General features: G+C 53.6%; 4 protein-coding genes across 32 annotated transcripts; 1 reads left to right on the forward strand and 3 right to left on the reverse strand.

Annotated features, from left to right (window-relative positions):
* The first annotated feature begins 682 nt into the window (after nucleotides 1–682).
* Nucleotides 683–2,892, forward strand: EMC9 (ER membrane protein complex subunit 9). Its single transcript, XM_059057138.2, has 5 exons — nucleotides 683–939; nucleotides 1,081–1,157; nucleotides 2,233–2,302; nucleotides 2,393–2,487; nucleotides 2,656–2,892. The coding sequence occupies exons 1-5, from the start codon at nucleotides 742–744 to the stop codon at nucleotides 2,834–2,836; spliced, it is 621 nt and encodes a 206-aa protein (XP_058913121.1). The 5' UTR covers nucleotides 683–741; the 3' UTR covers nucleotides 2,837–2,892.
* PSME1 (proteasome activator subunit 1) lies at nucleotides 2,891–5,732 on the reverse strand. Of its 2 annotated transcripts, none has more exons than XM_059057137.2 (11): nucleotides 5,466–5,732; nucleotides 4,846–4,878; nucleotides 4,635–4,697; nucleotides 4,407–4,517; nucleotides 4,277–4,322; nucleotides 4,062–4,159; nucleotides 3,754–3,822; nucleotides 3,599–3,666; nucleotides 3,455–3,509; nucleotides 3,285–3,371; nucleotides 2,891–3,111 (listed from the first exon to the last, which is right to left on the reverse strand). In XM_059057137.2, exons 1-11 carry the CDS (start codon nucleotides 5,502–5,504, stop codon nucleotides 3,031–3,033), a joined length of 750 nt encoding a protein of 249 aa, XP_058913120.1. In that variant the 5' UTR covers nucleotides 5,505–5,732; the 3' UTR covers nucleotides 2,891–3,030. The 2 variants fall into 2 exon arrangements, with proteins under 2 accessions (XP_058913120.1, XP_066884756.1); XM_067028655.1 differs by having other exon boundaries at nucleotides 3,277–3,371; nucleotides 5,466–5,719.
* A 1,998-nt stretch (nucleotides 5,733–7,730) lies between these two features.
* Nucleotides 7,731–9,044, reverse strand: FITM1 (fat storage inducing transmembrane protein 1). Its single transcript, XM_059056497.2, has 2 exons — nucleotides 8,749–9,044; nucleotides 7,731–8,368 (listed from the first exon to the last, which is right to left on the reverse strand). The coding sequence occupies exons 1-2, from the start codon at nucleotides 9,012–9,014 to the stop codon at nucleotides 7,756–7,758; spliced, it is 879 nt and encodes a 292-aa protein (XP_058912480.1). The 5' UTR covers nucleotides 9,015–9,044; the 3' UTR covers nucleotides 7,731–7,755.
* A 2,943-nt stretch (nucleotides 9,045–11,987) lies between these two features.
* On the reverse strand, nucleotides 11,988–20,080 carry DCAF11 (DDB1 and CUL4 associated factor 11). Of its 28 annotated transcripts, none has more exons than XM_059055675.2 (15): nucleotides 19,781–20,080; nucleotides 18,963–19,197; nucleotides 17,920–18,047; nucleotides 17,560–17,687; nucleotides 17,221–17,285; nucleotides 16,808–16,908; nucleotides 16,429–16,575; nucleotides 16,163–16,217; nucleotides 15,742–15,810; nucleotides 15,323–15,380; nucleotides 15,051–15,236; nucleotides 14,436–14,589; nucleotides 13,877–14,029; nucleotides 12,932–13,038; nucleotides 11,988–12,836 (listed from the first exon to the last, which is right to left on the reverse strand). In XM_059055675.2, exons 2-15 carry the CDS (start codon nucleotides 19,115–19,117, stop codon nucleotides 12,702–12,704), a joined length of 1,641 nt encoding a protein of 546 aa, XP_058911658.1. In that variant the 5' UTR covers nucleotides 19,118–19,197; nucleotides 19,781–20,080; the 3' UTR covers nucleotides 11,988–12,701. The 28 variants fall into 28 exon arrangements, with proteins under 28 accessions (XP_058911658.1, XP_058911660.1, XP_058911659.1 ...); XM_059055677.2 differs by having other exon boundaries at nucleotides 18,963–19,192; nucleotides 19,781–20,071; XM_059055676.2 differs by having other exon boundaries at nucleotides 18,963–19,169; nucleotides 19,781–19,954.
* Nucleotides 20,081–20,433: the final 353 nt, after the last annotated feature.

Consider the following 20,433-nt stretch of genomic DNA (forward strand, 5'->3'; position numbering starts at 1 on the left):
GGGGAACAAACGCTCCCAAGGCATTAAGGCAAAGGAAATTATACTACAGGACATTATGGGAAGGATGGTTCAATAAAATTCTTTTTGACCTTTACCCTCCTCCTTCAGTCAATGCCGTCTTTATTTCTGCAGTCATTACATTGAGGAAAGCAAGGGCCAGATAACCTGTAGTTGCAAAAGTGACACGGCTTAGTAAGTGGCAAAGCCGCTCTAGAGTACAAATCCACTCATTCCATAGTTGGAGCCAAGCTGTCCGCTACGTACCGGCATTCGAAGCTCTGCGGCTCGGGGAGACACCAGATGAGCGGCGCGGGTTGCACCCAGGTGGTTCAGAGGCTCTTTACAGTCAAAGGCAGGACAATGTTGGATAATGATTTGGCAAAACGAGACCCTCTAAGCCTATCAAAGAGTACCACGTGGGCGGGACTCCAGAAGCAGGTCCGACTTGGAGCCCTGGTTAAGTGTCCCCAAGGCAAGCGCAGCTCTGCTGCCGCCGCTTGGGGGCGGGGGAGGCGGAGCTCTGTACTGCAACATGCAATCCCGGCCGCCAGCATTCCGGGCCGGGTGGGGGCCGGGGGCCGGGGGCTGGGCGCCGGGCTGAGGTCAGCCGGAGCCGGCGGGCTGCTTTCGAGTGAATTCAGCGTCACCGTCGAACCTAAGTGAGGGGCACGGGGAAGGGCCCAGGAGGGCTTGGGGGCGCTGGAGGGGGCTTCGCGGACGCGAGCTGGGGCCCCGCTCGCCATGGGGGAGGTGGAGATCTCGGCCCGGGCCTACGTGAAGATGTGCCTGCACGCCGCCCGTTACCCGCACGCCGCTGTCAACGGGCTATTGCTGGCTCCAGCGCCGCGGTCGAGAGAATGCCTGTGCCTCACCGACTGTGTGCCCCTGTTCCACAGCCACCTGGCCCTGTCTGTCATGCTGGAGGTCGCCCTCAACCAGGTGCCGCCGCTGGACGCCCACCGACCACCGCGAAACCCCCCAACACCCCTAGCCCAAGGCCATCCCTGGCTTCTTGGCAGTAGTTCGCACCCATAGGGCGGGCGGCACGATTTAGTTACTGATGGCGCTTTCCCATGGCAGGTGGATGTGTGGGGCGCGCAGGCCGGGCTGGTAGTAGCAGGGTACTACCATGCCAATGCAGCTTTGGACGACCAGAGGTGAGTGGGGAAGCCAGAGGCAGAGGGCTAAGGGTTATGGGGTGAGGGATGTCAAGAGAGCCCCTCTTGGTCATTCCTTCCATCTTTCCTTCATCCAAGGCTTAGCCACTGTAGAGCTAAGGTCCCTACGAGGCTGGGTAGGCAGTGAGAAAATATAAAGAAATGTTATTTTCCTGGAGGAGCTGCGGTGGGGTGGGAAGGACAATAACAGGCTGACACCTGCTGTAACTGAGATGCCCCCCAAGTGCTGAAAACACAAAGGAAGCCCAACCAGCAGCTTCTAAAAAAGGAAATTTCTTTTTATATATACAGTTCACCGTTTAACAACACGGGTTTCAATTACCTGGGGCCACAAATAGGCGAAATTTTTCACTGAATAGGTACTCCAGCACTACAGGATCCGAGGTTGGTTGAATTCCGATGCAGAATCCAGAATAGGGAGGGCCCACTGTAAAGTTACCTGCAGATTTTCAACTGTGGGAGGCTCTGTGGCCCCTAGTCCCCTCATTGTTCAAGGGTCAACTGTATACAGAAAAAGTTATCTACATATACAGTAGTCACGTATTTGGAGCAAACTATACTGTTTTGTAATTTTCTTTTCTCTCCTTAATAAATATCTGACATCTTTCCATCCCTACACTAATATCTACCTTACTCTATCAGCTATACACTATAAACATGGATGTACCATAATTTATTTAGTGCCTTACATTAAACATTGAGGTTGTTTCCAATTTTTTTGTTATTACAGACACTGTCCTATTATTACAGTGAATTCTTCATAAGTAGGGTTTCTGGGTTAACATACAATATAAATCTGGATGGTTATGCCAAATTACTCTCCAAAAAGACCATCTTAGATTTCCACTCTCACCAGCAGTGTCTGAGCACCTGTTTCCCACAGCGCTCAAGCGTAAGTCTTGCGTGAAGCGTCAGGCAGGCCTGATGCCCCCAGGCCAACTATGGGGAAAGACTGTCATTGCCTCCACGTCTATGGGCCCTGGGAGGCGCAGCTCAGATGGATGGGGTCTGCCCACAGGAGGCTCTTCACAACTCTGATCTTCCTTCTACACAGCCCTGGGCCCTTGGCCTTGAAAATCGCTGGGCGGATTGCAGAATTCTTCCCTGATGCAGTACTTATTATGGTGAGGCTTGGATTTCAGAGTGGGGAGTTGGAAAGAAAGTAGGAAGGGGGAACCCTCGAAACCCTCACCTGCTCTTCCTTGTCCACACAGTTGGATAATCAGAAACTGGTGCCACAGCCTCATGTGCCCCCAGTTATTGTCCTGGAGAGCCATGGACTCTGCTGGGTCCCCAAGGACAAGAACTTGTGAGTGCCCCACTCCCTCCACCTCTTCTTGGAATCCCACAGCTCCTGAGCCTCCTCTGTTGTTGTTTCTGCCCTAAGCACCCTTCTCTAGAAGCTAACCTCTGCCTCTGCCAAGTGTCTGGCCCCTCTGCCTGCTGAGTTTGACCTCCAAGGGGATTATTATTTCAGAGTGATGTGGAGGGACTGGGAAGAGTCACGGCAGATGGTGGGAGCATTACTAGAGGGCCGGGCCCACCAGCACCTTGTGGACTTTGACTGCCACCTTGATGACATCCGGGAGGATTGGACCAACCAGCAGCTCAACGCCCAAATCACCCAGTGGGTCGGTCCCACAAGTGGAAATACCTGAGCCAGGGCCAGAGGGGAGGCTCAGGGTCCAATAAAGAGACTTGGGCTGTTGGGCGATGGTATGACTATATTTATTGTGCCTGGGAGGCAAGGTGAGGGAGAAACCTCAACAGACAGAAGGTGGGGAAAGTCTGGAGTCTCCTGTGAAAGTCAGGAAGGTCTCTGCTGGATCCATCACAGAATGAGAGGAGGCTCTCAATAGATCATTCCCTTTGTTTCTCCCCTGGGCTTCTTGAGCTTCTCGAAGTTCTTCAGGATGATGTCATATAACACAGCCTATGGGGCCAGGTAGGAATGGGCGTCAGCCGCAGGTCCCCAGTGGCTCTGTGCCCCATTTCTAGCCTTGTGGAGAGGTCGAGCTTTGTTACCCTTCACTCCCAGCCCGCAGGGTCAGGGAGTGGGTGGCCTGGGAAAGCTGCCTCTGCCCTCCCCTGCCCTTGCCTCCTCACATAAGCGTTGCGGATCTCCGTGACCATCAGCCGGATATCCCAGTACTCTGCCTCATCCAGTTCGTGCACCAGCTGCCGATAATCACCCTGTGGGATGATTATGATTTGAAGTCAGGTCTGACTTCAAAGGTGTCCCTCCTCCCATGCACGCTGACCTGGGCCTCACCTACCACGTGGGGCTGCTTAGCTGCTTTGGTCACAGCATCACCTCGCTCAGAGAAATACCTGTGGGAAGTAGAAGGGTGTGGAGTAGGAGGAGGAGGGAGCACAGGCCTCAGTCCCAGCCAAAGGCAGAGCAGTGGGCAATCACTCACTTGGAGATTTGAGTGTGGAAGCCTTCCAGCTTGGTGTGAAGGGTGGTCATCAGCTCAAACACCTTCTCCTGGGGGAAAGAAAGCAAGGGGGAAAGTGGAAAAGCAGCATGGATGGGAGAAATAAGGAGGGCAGAGAAGTGGGGCAGTGTCTTCACCTGGACAGCCACTCCAAAATTGTTCCCATCCTCAATCCGAGGTATCTGCAGTTGCAACCAGGTGGTGACCTGGGAGGAGGGAACGGCATTGAAACCCCATCAGCCCCCAACCCAATTCCCAGGTTCCTGTCCTCCTTTGTTTCCCTGCCCACGGTGGGTGGAAGTATGCCATGTCTCTCCTGAACCCCAGGGCCTGGAATTCTGGCTTCACTTCCTGTGCCCTCTCCTGCTAAGACCTGGCAGGTGCCATGCCCAACTGGCAGGGACGAAGGAGGACAAAGGGTGGGGGTGGAAGTGGGAGGGCTCACCAGGTTGAGCTTCTCAATGACATCCTTGATCTCAGGCTTCAGGCGCTGCAGGAGGACCACGATCTTCTCATTGCAGTTCACTGGGCCACAAGGAGGACCTAGGAGGTGGGCACTGGGTCAGTCACATGACTGGGACTGTGCAGGGCAGGGAACAGACATCCTTAGGGAGGAGCTCCTGGGAGGTGAGACACAAGTCCCTTTCACCATAGTGATACCTTTATCTTCATCTTCCCCTTTCTTCTTTTCATCCTTGTCTTCCTTCTGAAGGGAGAGGGGGTCTCTTAGGCAGGCCTAAGGCTGATTTTCCCCGTATTGGGTCCCTCCTCCCAGCTCTTGCCAACTTGCCTGCTGTTGTTTCTTCCGCTCCTCCTTCTCTTTCTCCTTGACTGGATCAGGCACTGGGATGTCCAGCGGGGCCTTCAGATTGCTCAGGTTGGCTTCATTGAGAACTGGCTCCTGGTGCAGGTGGGGAGAAGGGCTGGAGGCAGGGGCGAGCTCTCACCTCCTCACTCTCATGGCCCACCAGGCTCTCCCTTTGGCCCCTACTCTCTATTCCCTGCCCAGCCCCAGTACCTTTAAAAATGCATCCAACTCAGAAATCTTCTTGGGGAAATAGCTCCCGAGCAGGTTCTCTGTCTGTGTGTAGGGTAAGGGTAGGGGAGCATGGTGGTCAGAATCAAATGCCCCTCCTAGGCAGTGAAGCAGGGCTGCCACTGCCCAGCAGGGAAGGGCTGAGCAGTGGGATAGGGTAAGAGGCGTGGGGTGATGACGGGTCAGGTCTTACCTTAGTACATAGGTCTTCACGGAACACATCCACCTGTGGGACACAGGCAGCCCTTCAGACATCTGGCTTTATGGCCAGTCTATTCAAGGACCCTTAGGGTTGTGTAGGGTCTGACTTGGGAAAGGGTGGAGTGGACCCAGGTGGGGCGGGATTTGGGAAATGAGAACATTCCTGGAGGTGAAGGGCGAAGGGTTCAAGCGGAAACAGATCCCTAGTGTCTCCTGGGCTGTGGGAGGAGGGATGTAAGAGAACCGCTGAGACTGGGGAAGGGGAGGAGTGCCCTGTGGAGTGGGCCCCGGGGCCTCCTGTGGTGGCAGGGCAGGGTCCGCTCCCCGTCTGTGTGTGGGCCTGGGCTCGGGGCCAGTGTACTTCCCCTCCACGCCAGCGCTCCGCTTCACCTCACCCCGCTGAACCTCGACCGCCTCGCCTCTCTCTCTCCCGGCAGCCAGACCTGGCCGGGCTCCCCAGGCTCAGGTGCTCTGGGCACGGAGGCTCACGAGGGTTCGGATGACTGACCCCGACATGAGTCGGGGGGCTGGGTGGGGGCGGGTCACAGACGCCCTCAGCCTCTCGGAGCCACGCCTCCCTCATGGGCCCTTCCTCGAACTCGCAGCGCTCACCTTTGCTTGGGCTTCGGGCAGGACCCTGAGCGTGGCCATGGCCGGGGCGGCGGCCTAGGGCCGCACGCGAAGCGAGGAGTGGGCACGGGGAAGGGAAAGCGAAAGCAGCACTCGCTCCCCGCACTGCCCTACTGGGTAGTGGGAGTGGAGGCACTGGAAGAGGCGGGGACAGACCAGAGAGAGGCGAGGAGCGGAGGGGCTCAGGGAGGCGGCCCAGCCGCTGCTCCCCCTAGAGCCCGACGCGCGTTTCCAGCGCCCCGCCTCCCCGCCTCCCCGCCTCCCCGCCTCCCCGCCTCCCCGCCTCCCCGCCTCCCCGCCTCCCCGCCTCCCCGCCTCCCCGCCTCCCCGCCTCCCCGCCTCCCCGCCGCTGCCAGTCTTTCGACTCCCCGCCTACCGACTCCGCCCACCCCACCTCCTCCCTCCCCGCCCTGCCTTCTACGCCCCCGCCTCCCCGGCCCCAAGGCCAGTGTCCAGCTCCGAACTCCCCGCCTCCCATCTTCCTGCCTCCTGACAGCGCTCTGGCTCTCTTCTTTCCCTGCTCGTCCTGGGACAGTGATTAGCCTTATCTGGCTCTCTTCCTTCTTTTCTCGGTGCTGGAGCAAGACCTGGCCTCCCTTCCTTTGCCCTGCCAGCGTGGACCCCTGGCTCCACGGGCATTGTCTGGCTCAGTGACATTCAGACTCTGGCATCGCCCCATCACAGGGTCATAAGAGAGGGTCAGCTCCCTTATGATCCTTGTGGGCTCCATTCCTCTGTAACCCACTCTCCACACAGCAGCAGGATTCCACCTTGCTCTTGCTTAAAACTTTCTCAGCTTCCTGTTGACCTTAGGATGAAATCCAAAGGACTTTCCTGGCCCAAAAGGCCTGTCTGGCACCTGTTCCCCTTCAACTTCACTTTCCACTGCTTTCTTCCTCTTTCATTTCAGTTATAAATACCTGGACTTTCCAGCTGTTTCTCAAACCTGTCTGCAACATGTTCTTTCCTGCCTCGGGGCCTTTGTCCTTGCTAATCCCTTTGCCTGGCACACCCCTTCCCCTGCCTCAGGATGTCATTCCTTTCTTAGCTTAAATGTCACTTCTTCAGAGAGAACTCTATCTTCCTCATAAAGTAACTCCCTCCAAGTCTATTAGAAAGCAGCCTGTTTTAGTACCTTCATAGCACTATCTCTCTGATATTAGCCAGTTTATTTTGGGGGGATAGTGTGGTTTAGACCAGGGGCTGGCAAACCTTTTCCGTAAAAAGCCAGATAGTAAATATTTTACACTTTATAGTGCCAGTAGGAACTACTCAACTCTGCCATTGTAGCAGGTAAACGGTTAAATGGATTAGCGTGGCTAGTTCCCATAAAACTTTCTTTATGGACACTGGCATTTGAATTTCATGTAATATTCATCTGTCATGAAATATTATTCTTTTTTTTTCAACCATTAAAAAATGTAAAACCATTTCTTACCTCTCAGGCCATTCAAACATTGGCCACAGGAGGGCTGTTGTTTGCTGATCCCTGACTTAGAACACAGACAACAGACCCATACTGCCTGCGTTAATAATTCTGGCTCTGATATTTACTAGTTGTGAAAAAGTTACTTAAACTCTGTGCCTCCATTTTCACAAGTGTACAATGGGAACGCTACCAGCCCTAGCTCATAGTGTTGTTGTTGTGAGGGCTAAATACATGAATTTATAGACACTTAGAATGGTGCCCAACACACAGTAAGCACAAGTGTTTGCTATTATTTGTGAGTTTATCATCAGGCAGTAACCCATGGGCGCCCAAACAGCAGAAACCTTGTCTTTCTTATTCACATGGCAAGGAACTATGTTTGGCTTAATGAACATCTTTTAAGTAAATGAGCACATATAGACCCTCTACGGGAAGACATGGTAGGAAGCGTCCGTGAGCAGGGTGCCCAGATAGGCGGGCCCCTGAAGTTGGCAGAGGGGGATTCAGTGCTGGAGGCAGGGAAAACAAATCAACCAGGCTGGAGATGGAGCATCTGCTCAGTGGGAATGTCACCCATACCTAAGGGCACTGCTGCCTGACCTGCCAGTGCCAGTCCTTGACATCAGAGCCCCAAAGAGCTTGATGTCTGCAGGGACTAGGAGACTGAAAGAACAGGAGGGATAGTGATCAAGCACAAGGACATTCAAGGTCAGCGACAGCAAGGTCTGGCTGAGGAAACCTGGCGACCATCACACTCTCTTCTTACCCTTCCCACCCTTTGCAGGTCCCGCCAGCCCAATGATGAGCAGAGCCAGAGCCAGGCCTGAAGTGCCTTTATTTCTTTCAGTTATGCTTGTGGCTGGAGTGGGGGTGAGGGAAGAGCCCATGGCCTGGGATCCCCGGAGACCAGGGCTGATGATACCAGCTGCCGTAGGTGAGGTACCAGGCAAAGGTGCCCACCGCGGCGCCCACCACCTTGTGAGTATATTGGTGGAAATAGATGACGGTGCAGAGCAGCAAGAAGTTCCAGAGGCCCAGCAGCAGCACGTTGAGTAGGAAGACAAGGCGCAGGGGTGCGCCGGCGGGCAGCCCGTGGGCCAGGTACTTGGCGAACACTGCTGCTTCCTCGGCCATGAGCAGGCAGCAGAAGGTGAGCAGGAAGGTGTGGGAGGAGACGGTGTAGCCCCGCCACTGGTGGCCGGCCGCCAGGCAGCTGCGGCGGTCCGGCAACTCGCGGAGCAGCAGGCCCTGGGGCAGAGGTTCGAGGCAGGAGCCTGTCAGGTCCTCAATGAGCAGGAAGGCCCGGCCGGCACCCCGCCACACAGCTGCCCCAACCACCAAGCGGCTCAGGTGCCGGGCAGTCACTGCCACGCGCCGTGTAGCCAGGAACACCACCAGCAACACGAAGCCCCCCAGGAAGGTGCACGTCCAGCCCCACGCCGAATTCACAAACTTTCTGTGGCAGAGAAGAGGGAGGGCTGCTGAGACCCCTCAGCCCCATCTCCCCACCCTGCTCTACGTTCCCATCACGGCTCTGCCTCCAGTCACATCTGTCGTTCCCGGTTCTCTGTTTCCTGGGCCCTCTCCCCCGTCTCCCCCCATCCACTTGAACTTGGCCATCTCCTTAGCGGCCCATTCAGCCTTCTAGGGCCCATGTTTCCTCTTCGTCGCTGCTCCTGTACCCCCATGACTCTGTTCCCCTCCCCCTCTGACCTTCTCCTCAACCTCCTAGCCTATTTTTAGTGTCCTGGCCTGGCAGGAGCACAGAAACCTGGAGGAGGGAGCTGGGAGCCCAGAGCCCAGGGAGCCAGCGCCCACGGCCTCGAGTGGACTCACATGTTGAAGAAGTTGCCATGGCTGGCAAAGATGGTCCGAGGGTTGACATGGAACTGCAGAAGGGGCCCGAAGATGACCACTGCTGCCAACCAGGCATGGTAGAGGCGCCGTAAGCAGGGGCTGCCCAGGAGGCGGGCAGCCTGTTCGCTCCCAAAGTACAGCAAAGCAGAGGCCACCCAGAGCAGCACCCTGACCAAGCAGCCCAGCAGTACCCAGATCTGGGCCCCGGCCCCCCGCCCTGCCCCCACCGCCGGCCCCTGCTCCATGTTCCCTCCCCTCCCCACTAACTGCTTGCTCTGCTGGGCAGCTGAGGAGGGGCTGATGGGGTTCCCCCTGGACAAGGACAGACAGTGACAGGTGTGGCAGACACAGGGCAGAGCCCTGTTGGCAGCTGGCAGGCGGGGGAGAGGGGCGGGGGGCAGTAAGGGGCTGGGGCTGAGGGCTGCCACGTCAGCAGTGTTCTCGCCTTGGGTGTGTGTCCTGACAGCAGCCTGTGTCCTTGCCTGTTAGTTCTGTGCCTCCTTGAGCCTCTAGGCTGGAACCATGTCCTAGTTCATGTTTCAGGGCCACGACCGAAACATGGGATGTTTTGGGCCACAGCCTGGTTCACTCCCAGGTGATAGTGGGTGGTGGAGACCCTAGAAGGAAGATCCCCAGCCTGAAGTCCATCTAATCCTAAGGCAGTGTCCCCCAACCAATTACCCTGGGACTTGGCCTCCCAGCCTGACCACTGAGGCTGGACCCATAGGGCAGTGAGTAACCTACCCAAGGGAAGTCCCTGATATTCAGTAACTGTTTTGAGATCCCTTTTCGTCTTCCTTCCTCATTCCTCAAAACTGGTGGTGGGATCTCAGAGCACAGTGGAGGCCCATGAACTCGTGAAAGAAATGAGCAAGAAAAGGCAGCTGGGTTCTGGCCCAATTCTGTGACTTTGAGAAAATCAACTAACCATCCTTGGTCCTCAGTGCCATCATCTGCAAACTGACTGAGATGGATTAACCAATCAGGATCCTTGCAGATCCTACAGCCCATACCTTGACATAGTCTGTGCTCAGGGATCCTATACCTGAAGACCTACTGAAGCACTCACACATTTTTAAGCTGACACAAAACTTTACATTGTAATTTTAAATAGTTGCAAAGGACATAATTTCCAGTGTATCATATATGTTGACATTTCAAAAATAAAGCTATCTTTATCACTCTTTTAAATATATCCAATGGAATCTAAACACTACAGTGATTATATACCTCACCATTTTTCATTTAAAAACATGTGACAAGATCTTGTCAGAAATAACATTTCCATTCTTTCCCCACAGAAATTATCCTAATGTTTTTATGCCTGAAAGTCTTTCATTGATCACACTTATCTGCCAAAAGTAGATAATTTGAAACAATTTTTACACATTTCCTGTGATCACAAGGTTAAACTTTTTTTCTGTATTGAATTTCCTATTTTTTAACTAGTACAAATTTCAAAATTGTTAGTAGTACAAAATGTATTATTTGTACAACAAACATTTCACACAGTTTCATAATTAATATTAAACTAAAATTGTATTGGAAATGCATTTTTTTTTTTTTGCGGTACGCGGGCCTCTCAGTGTTGTGGTCTCTCCTGTTGCGGACCACAGGCTCTGGATGCGCAGGCTCAGCGGCCATGGCTCACGGGCCCAGCTGCTCCGCGGCACGTGGGATCCTCCTGGACCGGGGCACGAACCCGTGTCCCCTGCATCGGCAGGCGGGCTCTCAACCACTGCGCCACCAGGGAAGCCCAGGAAATGCATTTTTTTTTCAAATGGAATTTATAGTTTTCTTTTTAAAAAAAATTTATTTATTTTATTTGTTTTTGGCTGCATTGGGTCTTCGTTGCTGTGCGTGGGCTTTTCTCTAGTAGTGGTGAGCGGGGGCCACTCTTCGTTGCGGTGCGCGGGCTTCTCATTGCGGTGGCTTCTCTTGTTGCGGAGCATGGGCTCTAGGTGCACGGGTTTCAGTAGTTGTGGCATGCGGGCTCAGCAGTTGTGGCTCGCAGGCTCTAGACGGCAGGCTCAGTACTTGCAGCGTGTGGGCTTAGTTGCTCCATGGCATGTGGGATCTTCCTGGACCAGGGCTCAAAGCCGTGTCTCCTGCATTGGCAGGCGGATTCTTAACCACTGTGCCACCAGGGATGCCCAGAAATGCATTTCTTAATGAGAAGAACAGACGGTCCTTGGGCCCTTGACTAAATGAGGCTTTGAGGACACTAATAATTTTAATTGGCCTCTACCTTTGGCATCCTGGAGGTAAAACAGTTCTGGGTGAGATGGGTTGGCATTTCTGGGTGAGACGGGTTGGCATGTCTGGGTGAAGAGGCAGAGAGGGAACGAAAAGGGCTGGTGGGAAAGGAGATCTGCATGACAGTTTCATGCAAGCGGATCAACTGGAGGAAAGAGAGCATATGGAGGCCAAGCATCTGGACAATTTATTCTTTTATCTAAAAAATTTGTTTATTTATTTATGTATTTATTTAGGCCACACCGAGAGGCATGTGGGATCTTAGTTCCCCTACCAGGGATGGAACCTGTGCCTCCTGCAGTGGAAGCTCAGAGTCATAACCGCCAGGGAAGTCCCTTTATTCTTTTAAAACTACCTGCTTTGCAGCTGAATAAGTACATCTTTTAACTCCTTGCTGTGCCTTGCTGTGTCTTTAAGACCCCCTGGAGGTGTGCATCCAGGTTCCTTAGAGATAATGGGGAAGATCAATCCGGGCTGCTCACCTACTGACCATACCATGGATCTGCCCTGGGGCATGGTGCCTGACCTCTGCACACCTCCATTCCCTCACCTGTAAAAAATGGTGGTTGTGAGGTGGATAAGGTTCTAAGTGTGAAGTACCCAGATGGGACCTGGCATCAGTGCCCACCAGGTGCTCTCTGGCTCTGGGCTACTTCCTTCCATAGACTGGACCAGCTCCAGGGCAGAGCTGATGTGGGTGTTCCAGGTTCTCATCTAAAATGTGTTTATTTCCTGTTATTTCAATTTCTACTTGCTGGGAAGTTTCTGAGGTTGGTGAGGGACTCCCTGTTTCAAAGCTCAGTTAACTAATGATTTTGGTATTTCCGTTCATCTTGGGGCATCAAAGCAGTGTTTTCTCCCACAGAGGAGCATATCTGAAGGCTCTGTTGAAACTGTTTTCTTGAAGTGAGAGGATAAAAGATCTCAGACAGGAAAAAGAGAGAGACAGACGGACACTGAGCTAGGTTCCCACAGAGAGTTTATTGAGGGAGCCAAAGCCAGTGAGAGGACGAAGGAGTCCTACTTCAACATCCCTCCTCGAAGCTGATGGCCTCCTGCACGAGGGAACACTGGGGGAGGGGAGGGCCCACCCTGTGTGGGGTCACATGGAGCCTCTCACACCACAGGCTGCCTACCCCAAAGACCCAGACACGTGAAAGAGAAGACGTAATTCCCAGCCAGGGACGGTGCTGAGGACACACGCTCCCCATCCCCCCCTCCCCTGAGGGGCTAGAGCTCTAGCCATTAGGACCTCTGGAAGAAAGGCCAGGACGCCTGGTCCTGATTGACCAGTTTAGTCCTCAACGTGAAGGCCTGGGCAATGGGCCTGGTTCAGTTCAGACCTGGCCCCAGGCATCTACTCTAGGAGCTAAGACTTAATATCCAAACAAGATTAAAAACACTCAGGACGTTACTCCTGCTGACCAGATAATGGCAGTCCTGCCTGACCCTGACCAGAGACAGAGACCCAAGCTGATGGGTGTGAGCATGTGAGAAGACCACTCTGCCCCAAGGGGAGGATCTCCCTCCCGGGGCTTAGCTAGGGGGCCGAAGCCTGGGCTTCTGTTTCTCCCCACCCAATGCCAGTGATTCCCCAAAGATCCCCCAGAAGGGAGAAAGGGAGGAGGCGGAGAGATATCAAGAGGCTCACCCATGAATGGGGCTGGAAGTCAGATCTACTGGGGCGAGGAAAAGGCTGTAGAGGGGTGGGACATTGGGGCAGGGGTGCTCGGGTGTTCCTCAGACTCTGGCATGTCATCCTGGAAGTACTCAGCCTGGCGGTACTGCCACAGACGCAGGTTCCCGTCCCACTGCGGGGCAGAAGGTGGCAAGTAGTCAGGGGGCACTGCCCCCTCCTAGGTCCAAGTCCCAGACGCACTGGCCCCCCTAACCCCAGCATCCTCACCGAACTGCTGACAATCTTCTCCTCGAAGGGGTGCCAGCTGACGTCACGCACACAGGCCTTGTGGTTGGTCAGCTTCTTCACGATGTGGCCGCTGAGGAGGTCATACACTGTCCAGGGAAAGCCAGAGTGGAGAGGGGCTGCCAGAAGACCTTCGGGCCATCCCTCATCTCTCTCTGAGCAGCACCACTTACCTGCCTCTCAGGCAACTTCCCATTTTCCCAGGGGAGCAAAGCCCAAGCCAGAGGATGGTGTTAGTTTCTTTTCCCTACCTCAGGTTGAGGGTATGGTCTAGCAGAGCTTGGGTATCTCTGGCCCTTAGCTAAATGTCACAGGGTCTACAGTTAAGAAAATGAAATGTGGCTTTAAAGTAGCCATTTTCTTAAAAGCCCACAAGATATGGAAGACACCAAAAAGTGAACAATGGGCTGTCTCCACAGACATGTGAACGTGCCGTTCCTTTTCTGGACGTGGGTGCACCTTTCTCTCTCCCCGGATAGGCCTCCATCTCAGGGCCTCCCTAGGTTTGGCACTGTCTTAGGCTCCTGTGACTGTGTGTTTGTGACTGTGTGTTTCTTTTCGTACATCCTCCTACTTCAGTGGCTGTACATCTTTTACTACTTGCTGCTGTCTTTTTGTGTCATTCTTTTTGTCTTTGTTCCCTCCTACCTTTCATCTGCAATCTCTTCCCCTGACTGGCTGAAAAACAGAACTGAGTATATTTTTGGTAATCTAGTATATTTACTGACTAGAATTCTGTGTTCCTTTTCTTAATTTAAAATGCTGATGAATAGAATGTTTTCTCTTTCTCCGTTTAAGCCTCCCTGCTCTAGGCTAAATGAAATTTCACTTGTAATTGTCACTGGGTTTCTTAAGGTGGTCACAGGTAGAATGCCAGGGGAACACTGCTGCCCTTCCCGAGGCCCCCTGTTCGGACACAGTCCTTACCGACCACTTTGCCAGTGGAGCAGCCACTGTAGATGAATTGCTGGCCGGTGCTATGGGTGGGGGAGAATCGGCAGCGGATGAGGGTATGCAGCACCCCATGGCCCCGGTAGGTCATCAAGGAGCTGTCCCCTGGGAGCTTCAGCTTCCGCCAGGCTGGGGAGGGATGCAGGGTAAGCCCTGGGTTAGGGAGTCTGGATTCCCCTGTATCACTGGTCCTCAGCAAAGACTGATGCTCAAAGACATCGCCTTTCCGATTCCCAACTGCTGGCTCTTTCCCCATCTAACTGTCAGCTGATACACACCAATATGGCTCTGCTGATGGTTAAGACGCTGAAATACTTCTGCATTCATAGGTTTGGAGGGATCCCCAGCCCCTACACTGGGAACCGCTGGCTCTCTCATGGTTCAGCAAACAAAGAGCTAATGCCTGGCAAGGGAGAGGGCTTCAGGCTTTGGCCCATCCACGGTGCCCATGCCAGGCCTTGCCAGGGGTTAAATGTTTTAACCATCACCCCCAACCCTTCACTCTCCAGATCTCGGGTTCTAGTTCTGCTCTCACCTTTTTTGGGCACCTGCTGCCAGCGGTAGTCCCAGTTTTGCTGTGTGGCAGCCTGGCGAGAGGCTTCCATGCCTTCCCGGCTAGAAAAGCGTCGGATATCCCAGAGCTTGATGGTCTGGTCTTTGGAGTTGGAGATGAGATACCGGGCATCTCCCTGTGAATCCCAAGATGGATAATGAAGCATCGGAGCTTGCAGATGTCAGTGTCTGTCAGTCCAGCTCCCCCTCCCCAGTTGAGGAGTATGAACCATAGTCCTTTGACTTTGGTTGCCTCTTTCTTCATCCAGGTGGGCCTCACCATTGGTTTCCTACCACAGACCCCACACCCTGGCTAGGTTTCCCCTTCTTTGCCTAAGGTGCTCACTGGCTGGGCTCCTGTTCTATATTGGGTCACATTGTCTTCTACTTTTCTTGTACAGAAAGCCCTGCTCCTTGAGGAATGGTGGGTACTGATGGACCTCACATCTCGTGGCTTAAGCCTCTTCCCTAAACTCCTGCTCTTGCAAACCTTGGCTAATGAGCAGCTTGGCGAGTTCCCACACCCGTCCGCTCTGACGCCCTCCTGGACAACCACAACCTCAGTCGCCTGGCTGTGCGGTCCTGACTCCACGCCCACCTTGCTGTCAATGAAGGTGATGCCATCTTGATGTCCAGCCAGCGCACCCACAGGCTTGGGGTCATCCTCCCGCATGGTGCGTCGATCCCACACTTTGCAGATGGCATCGTCACCCCCGGAGAACAGGATTTGGGAGCTGATGTCAGCAAAGGCCACTGCATTCACATCATCCTCATGGGACTCAATCTAGGGGAGAAGGGCGCCAGGTCTTTCTAGGTCTTCCAACAGGCCAAGGACCAGGAGGCAGAGGCTTGAAGTCTCGGGAGCAATACCTGAAGGGTACGTCGGTTCTGTTCTCGATCAAAGACGTACAGGCAGCCATCATTGGCCCTAAAAGGGAAGGGAAAAAGAGGGTTCTGGAGCCAGGACCGAGAGGACCCATGCTACGTGTGCTCTGGAGAGACTGTTGTCTCGAAGTCCTGCTGAGGGGAGAGCCCTTCTCTCTTCTTATACAGGAGGTGGGAGAAGAGTTAGCTGTGTTTGCAAGGAGGTTTGAGACCTCCCATCTCATGCTGCGGAAATGGTGAGTGAGAAGTGAAGCAACTCATAAACCTTGGCCCCAGAGAAGGCCTGGTTGTTCTCCACAGCTGCCTGGGTACAGGTGTACAGTGCAGTCTCTGTGACGGCAGAGCTGGTCTCTAGGAGAACTCCTATCTCATTAAGTAACAGAGGCATCCCCACAAACACTCACCCTCCTAGCACTTCTCGCCCATCTGAGGAGACAGCGATGGAGAAGACAGCAAAGCGACGCTCATCTGGCCTGAAAAGAGCAAAGGAGGAGCTGCATTAAGTGGACTTCCCTTTAGCCCTGGTTAATCTATACAGAATCTGATGAGGGCCGTGGGGCACACTGCTGAGAGAAAAAGAAGTGCCAGCACGTGCCAGAACGTGGAGCACCTCAGTGAGAAGCCGGGAAGAATCCTGCAACCACCTATTTTACTCTGGTCTTCTGGCTGACAGGCTGGGTGGTCCCCTCCCAGGAATCCACAAAGAGAAACTTGCAACCAGTGCACTTTTCCCTCTAAGCAGGAGTTCCAGTTCAAGAGGTTTGCTCCTGGAGACCATTCCTTGAGAAGTTTCTGATGAGTCTAACCAGGAAAGGAAGCCAGTACCTTAGATCCAGGGCAGTATGTGTGTCTCCCTCCCCGTAGATGTTGCAGATATGAACTAAGAGAAGCAAAAGAAACAAGAATCTTTCAGAGCTGAGGTTAGGAGGTGGAAGTGAAGCTAGGGAGGAGATGGAACAAAGGGGAAGGATGTTGGACCCTGGGAGTGATCTGCCCAGGAGAAGGCATGGAGTCATGGCATGGAGGAAATGGGCATTTGGAGACCTCAGGTCCCAGGCTGAAGAGATGATGGTGGTCTGGGGCACACTCACTGTAATCAGACCAGCTGGAGTAAAGGAAATGGTTCCCATCAGGGGTGAAGGCCACATCCAAGACGCTCCAGCCTACATCCCGGGCCTTGATGCTCTTGAATTTATGAAAGCGGCCATACCGGCAGTCATACAGTCGGATTGTCTGGTCTGTGTGAGTGGGGATCAGGCAGAATTAGGGAACACCCTCCTGGAATCCTCCCTAGATCAGACCTCTCTCACTCACCACTGATCTGTGGAATCTTCCCTTGATCATGGGACATGTGTTCTAGCTAAGCATCCCTAAGCCAGGGTCTGAGCTCCCTGGGTCTGGGGCTTTCTAGCCTCAGTCAGGGAGAACGTCTGTTGTTCTAGGGCAGTTGGTAGGACTAGGGTCTGGTACCTTGGCAAGCAGACATGAAGATTTGACCATCTTTGCTGTAGATGCCACAGAAAGCCTTCTGAGAGTAGGTATCAGTGAAGCCCAGATCATTGGGCAAGAAGCTGGGAAGCAGAGGGAAAGTGAGGGTAAGGGGAGCTCAGGATGGGGAATGTCCCAGCTTGCAGAATCCTAACAGAGCTGGATGTGAGTACAAGGGCATTCTTCCCTTTGGCTTTGGGTATAAGCCTCTTTCTTTGAATCATTCTATCATCCTCTCAATTGCTACACTTTTCCACTTTGTTCACTCTCAAAGCCTCAACCCCACATAACCTAAACTTAATATCCCTGAGGATCCTTTAACACTGATCCCTTCACAGTTTAGGAAATAAGACCTATCTGGCCCTAGGAACCTCTCCACCAAGCCCCATACTCACTGAGACATCATTCGAGACCGTTCTCCAAGGGAGAAGCTTCCCTGGTGGCAGAGGCCCCGTTCTCTCTAAAGGAAGGGATTGGGGAATATTGCTAGCAGAAACAGAGGGCCATTTCAGCCACACCAACCCCCGTCCTCCAAAAATATTGCTCTTGCTACAGAAACGAACCCCACACACAGTAGTATGTCCCACCAAACTCCAGTTCAGGCTGGCTAAGAGCTCTCCAGCTCCAGCACTTGAGGCGTCCTTGGGAAGTTTACTTCCCTCTTCTCTGGGATTGTAGCTTCTGGCTGCATTGATAGGCCTGCTGCCAGGCTGGCTGGAAGTAGAGAGGCCTACCTGGTGCAGCATTTGAGGAAAGCTGTGCTCCCGGGCTGCCCGCCTAAGGCCCAGACGCCCTGTGGCCAATTCCACTTGTGTCTTGATCTCATTGCATTCCAGCTCCTGGGTGTCAGGGGTTGCATCCACTGTGAGTACCAAACAGAAGTTTCATCCTAGGTCTTTTCCAGCCTCAGAGGACAGTTAGCAGAGCTGTGCTCAGTCTACTCAATGTGGCTGAATATACTGGGGCTGCAAAGAGTCCCTTATTCCCTGAATTACCTCATCTTTTTCTTTCAATTTTTGCCGAAGTTAGTTTTAAAAAAAGGCTTTCTAATGGAAGTCCTCTGATATTAGGTCTCAGTCTGCCTTTCGTCTTACCGGGTGGGTTGTATCGGTCTCCAAGACGACCATCCCAGGCACTGTCATGCTCTTCCTCCGAGTCCGACAGGGCCTGGATGAGCTGTAAATTTGCTGCACCTCCTCCCTGCACCAACCTCACTTGGCCTCTGTGGAGAGAGCCCCCATGATAAAGGGGAGGATCCCTTCCCCAAATCAACCAAATTCAGAGTCAATAGCTATGCAGTTCTTAGACCACCTTGTCCTCAAACCCTCATACTGTCCCCATTTCGAGGTCTGAGGCTGACTAGACCTTAGCTGTTATTTTGTCTCCTATAAGACACACTGGGAAACTAATTCTCACTCTTACAGCAGGAGTAGAAAACCCCAACATTGCATGGATGTTGACAGATCTACTAAATTGACTTCCCAGAGAGCTAAAAATTCTGAGAGCATTTCCTTCGGAGCCTCTGCCCAAAGAGTCCAGCATAGAACGTTGTTTTCTGAAGGGATTCTAAAGCTCGTCTTCTCTCCAGGGAGCCATAGCTAAGAACCAAAGCCAGCTGCACCCCTTTCCAGTCAATTCCTGGTGGTCACTTCCCTCAAAGCATTCTTTCCTCAAGAACAGGATTAGAGTTAGGTTAATTTAAACTTGTTTTTCAAGTAAATCCACGTGGCCTCATATCATGTGTCAATAACTTCACTTAAGTTCAACACCCACTTCCCTAACTCTTTTCTTCACCCCTCACATCACTCCCTTCCCACCAGGGAATCCCCCCACCCCCCTTTTTTTTACTTACTTGGAAAATAGGTTACATTTGTGTAGTCATAGGTAGAGAGACTTCCCTGAACAGTCCCCTCAAACACAAGAGCCAGCCATCCTGTTGACCCTCCCTAGGCAAGAACCACTCTTACTGGGTATGAAGCTGAGTGCAGAAAGTGTCCAGCAGGGAAAGCTGTTCTGCTCAAACAGAACAGCTGTCCTGGGCTAATCTCATTCCCTATTCTCTGTAACTTCCCTGACTGGAACTGGGATCAAGGGGCTGTGGTGGCACCTGGTGGGGACACACCAGGGGGTAAGTTACCTGCGTAGGAGATAGGCCAGTACCTGGGCCAGATCCACATCTTCATCCTCCTCTTCCTCTTCCTCACTCCTACGCAGGCCAGTCCCTCTTCGGGGCAAGCCCTCGGAGGGGTCTCCGGACCCAGTTCCTGCGCTGCTGCTGTTCCGTGAGCCCATCTTCTGGTCACAGCATCCTTAAGTCCTGTGCAGGGACTCCTCCTGTCACCTCCTTGGATTTGGTGAAAGCAAAGCCTGCTCTAGAAACACCAGACTCTCCTGAGATACGATAGTAGCTGTCTCTAGGAGGGCGACCCTTCCTAGAGACTGAGATCCCAAGGCTCCCAACTCCCAAGGCTTCGGGAACACAAACCTTTCCCGATCCTGTGAAGCAAAAAAAGCAGAGTGAAGCCTAGGGCACGACCCTAGCTCACCAGTGAGAATCCTTTGAAGAGGAATTTCTCAGTTTCTACCTCAAACTCACCTATCAAAGTCCCTGGGGTGGGGGTGGATTCCCAGGTAACCTCTCTTGCCGGCCAATCAAAACCCCTCGCGGAAGAAAGCGTCTCATTAGCTTACCATATCTAACCAATCAGAAGCCTTAGGAGTCAGAGCCCCCCCCCCGACGCCCCCCTTACCGGCCAATCAGAGCACTCCCTTGCGAAAGCCGGAGGCAGCAACAACCAATGAGGTTAAAATTCGGCCTACACCCCCCCCTCCTTCCTTGCCTCACGCCCACGTGGTATACCGGGGGTGTGTACACTAAGCGGGGGTAGGCAGGGAGAAAGCTGAGAAGCACCTCCCACAAAGCCGGCGGTTACCGCCCCGCGCGAGACCACCCACCAGCCAGGAGCGGTCGCAGGGCCCGGAGCGGCGCGAGGCCTTGTTTACAACGACTGCCGCCGCGGCGTCGGCCAACCGCTTCTCCGTCACGCGCCTCCTTCGACACTCATCTCCCGGCTCCGCGGCTGGCGGACTGTAGACGTCACGCGACGCCCCTGATGGCCCCGCCCCCTTGGCCCGCTCACTGGACAGCTGAGCGCGGTGATTGACAGATGGGCGGGAGAAAGTGCGCAAGGGGTTTGAGGGGAGGAGAAAGCGCGCGACCCAGTACGGGCAGTAGCTCCTTGTTGTGGGAGGAGTAAGTAGGGAACCGGCTGCTTCCAGAATCAGACAACGGAACTAGACTTAATAGACGAGGGGCGGGGCTTACAAAAGAAGTTGTTTTGCTTCCGAGAGGTGTCTTGGCAAAGGGTACAATTTGCTGTCGGTCCCTTAGGTTAATTGGGCTTTGCACTTTTCAGACGATCTCTAAGGACCTACTCTTTCCTCCCCTGGTCCCTGTCCGGCTTTAGCTTTTCTCTTTTCGCCGGCTGCAGCTACAGCCGTCCTTGCCCTAAGGGGTGCCCGGCGCTTTTGGAATGTGCTCAAGTCACAGGCCTTCGCACCCGTCCTTCCGGGCTTAGCTTCCGGAAGCCTTGTTCTTGTGGGGACCG

Source organism: Kogia breviceps, chromosome 3, assembly GCF_026419965.1.
Source record: "Kogia breviceps isolate mKogBre1 chromosome 3, mKogBre1 haplotype 1, whole genome shotgun sequence".
NCBI classification, from domain to species: domain Eukaryota; kingdom Metazoa; phylum Chordata; class Mammalia; order Artiodactyla; family Physeteridae; genus Kogia; species Kogia breviceps.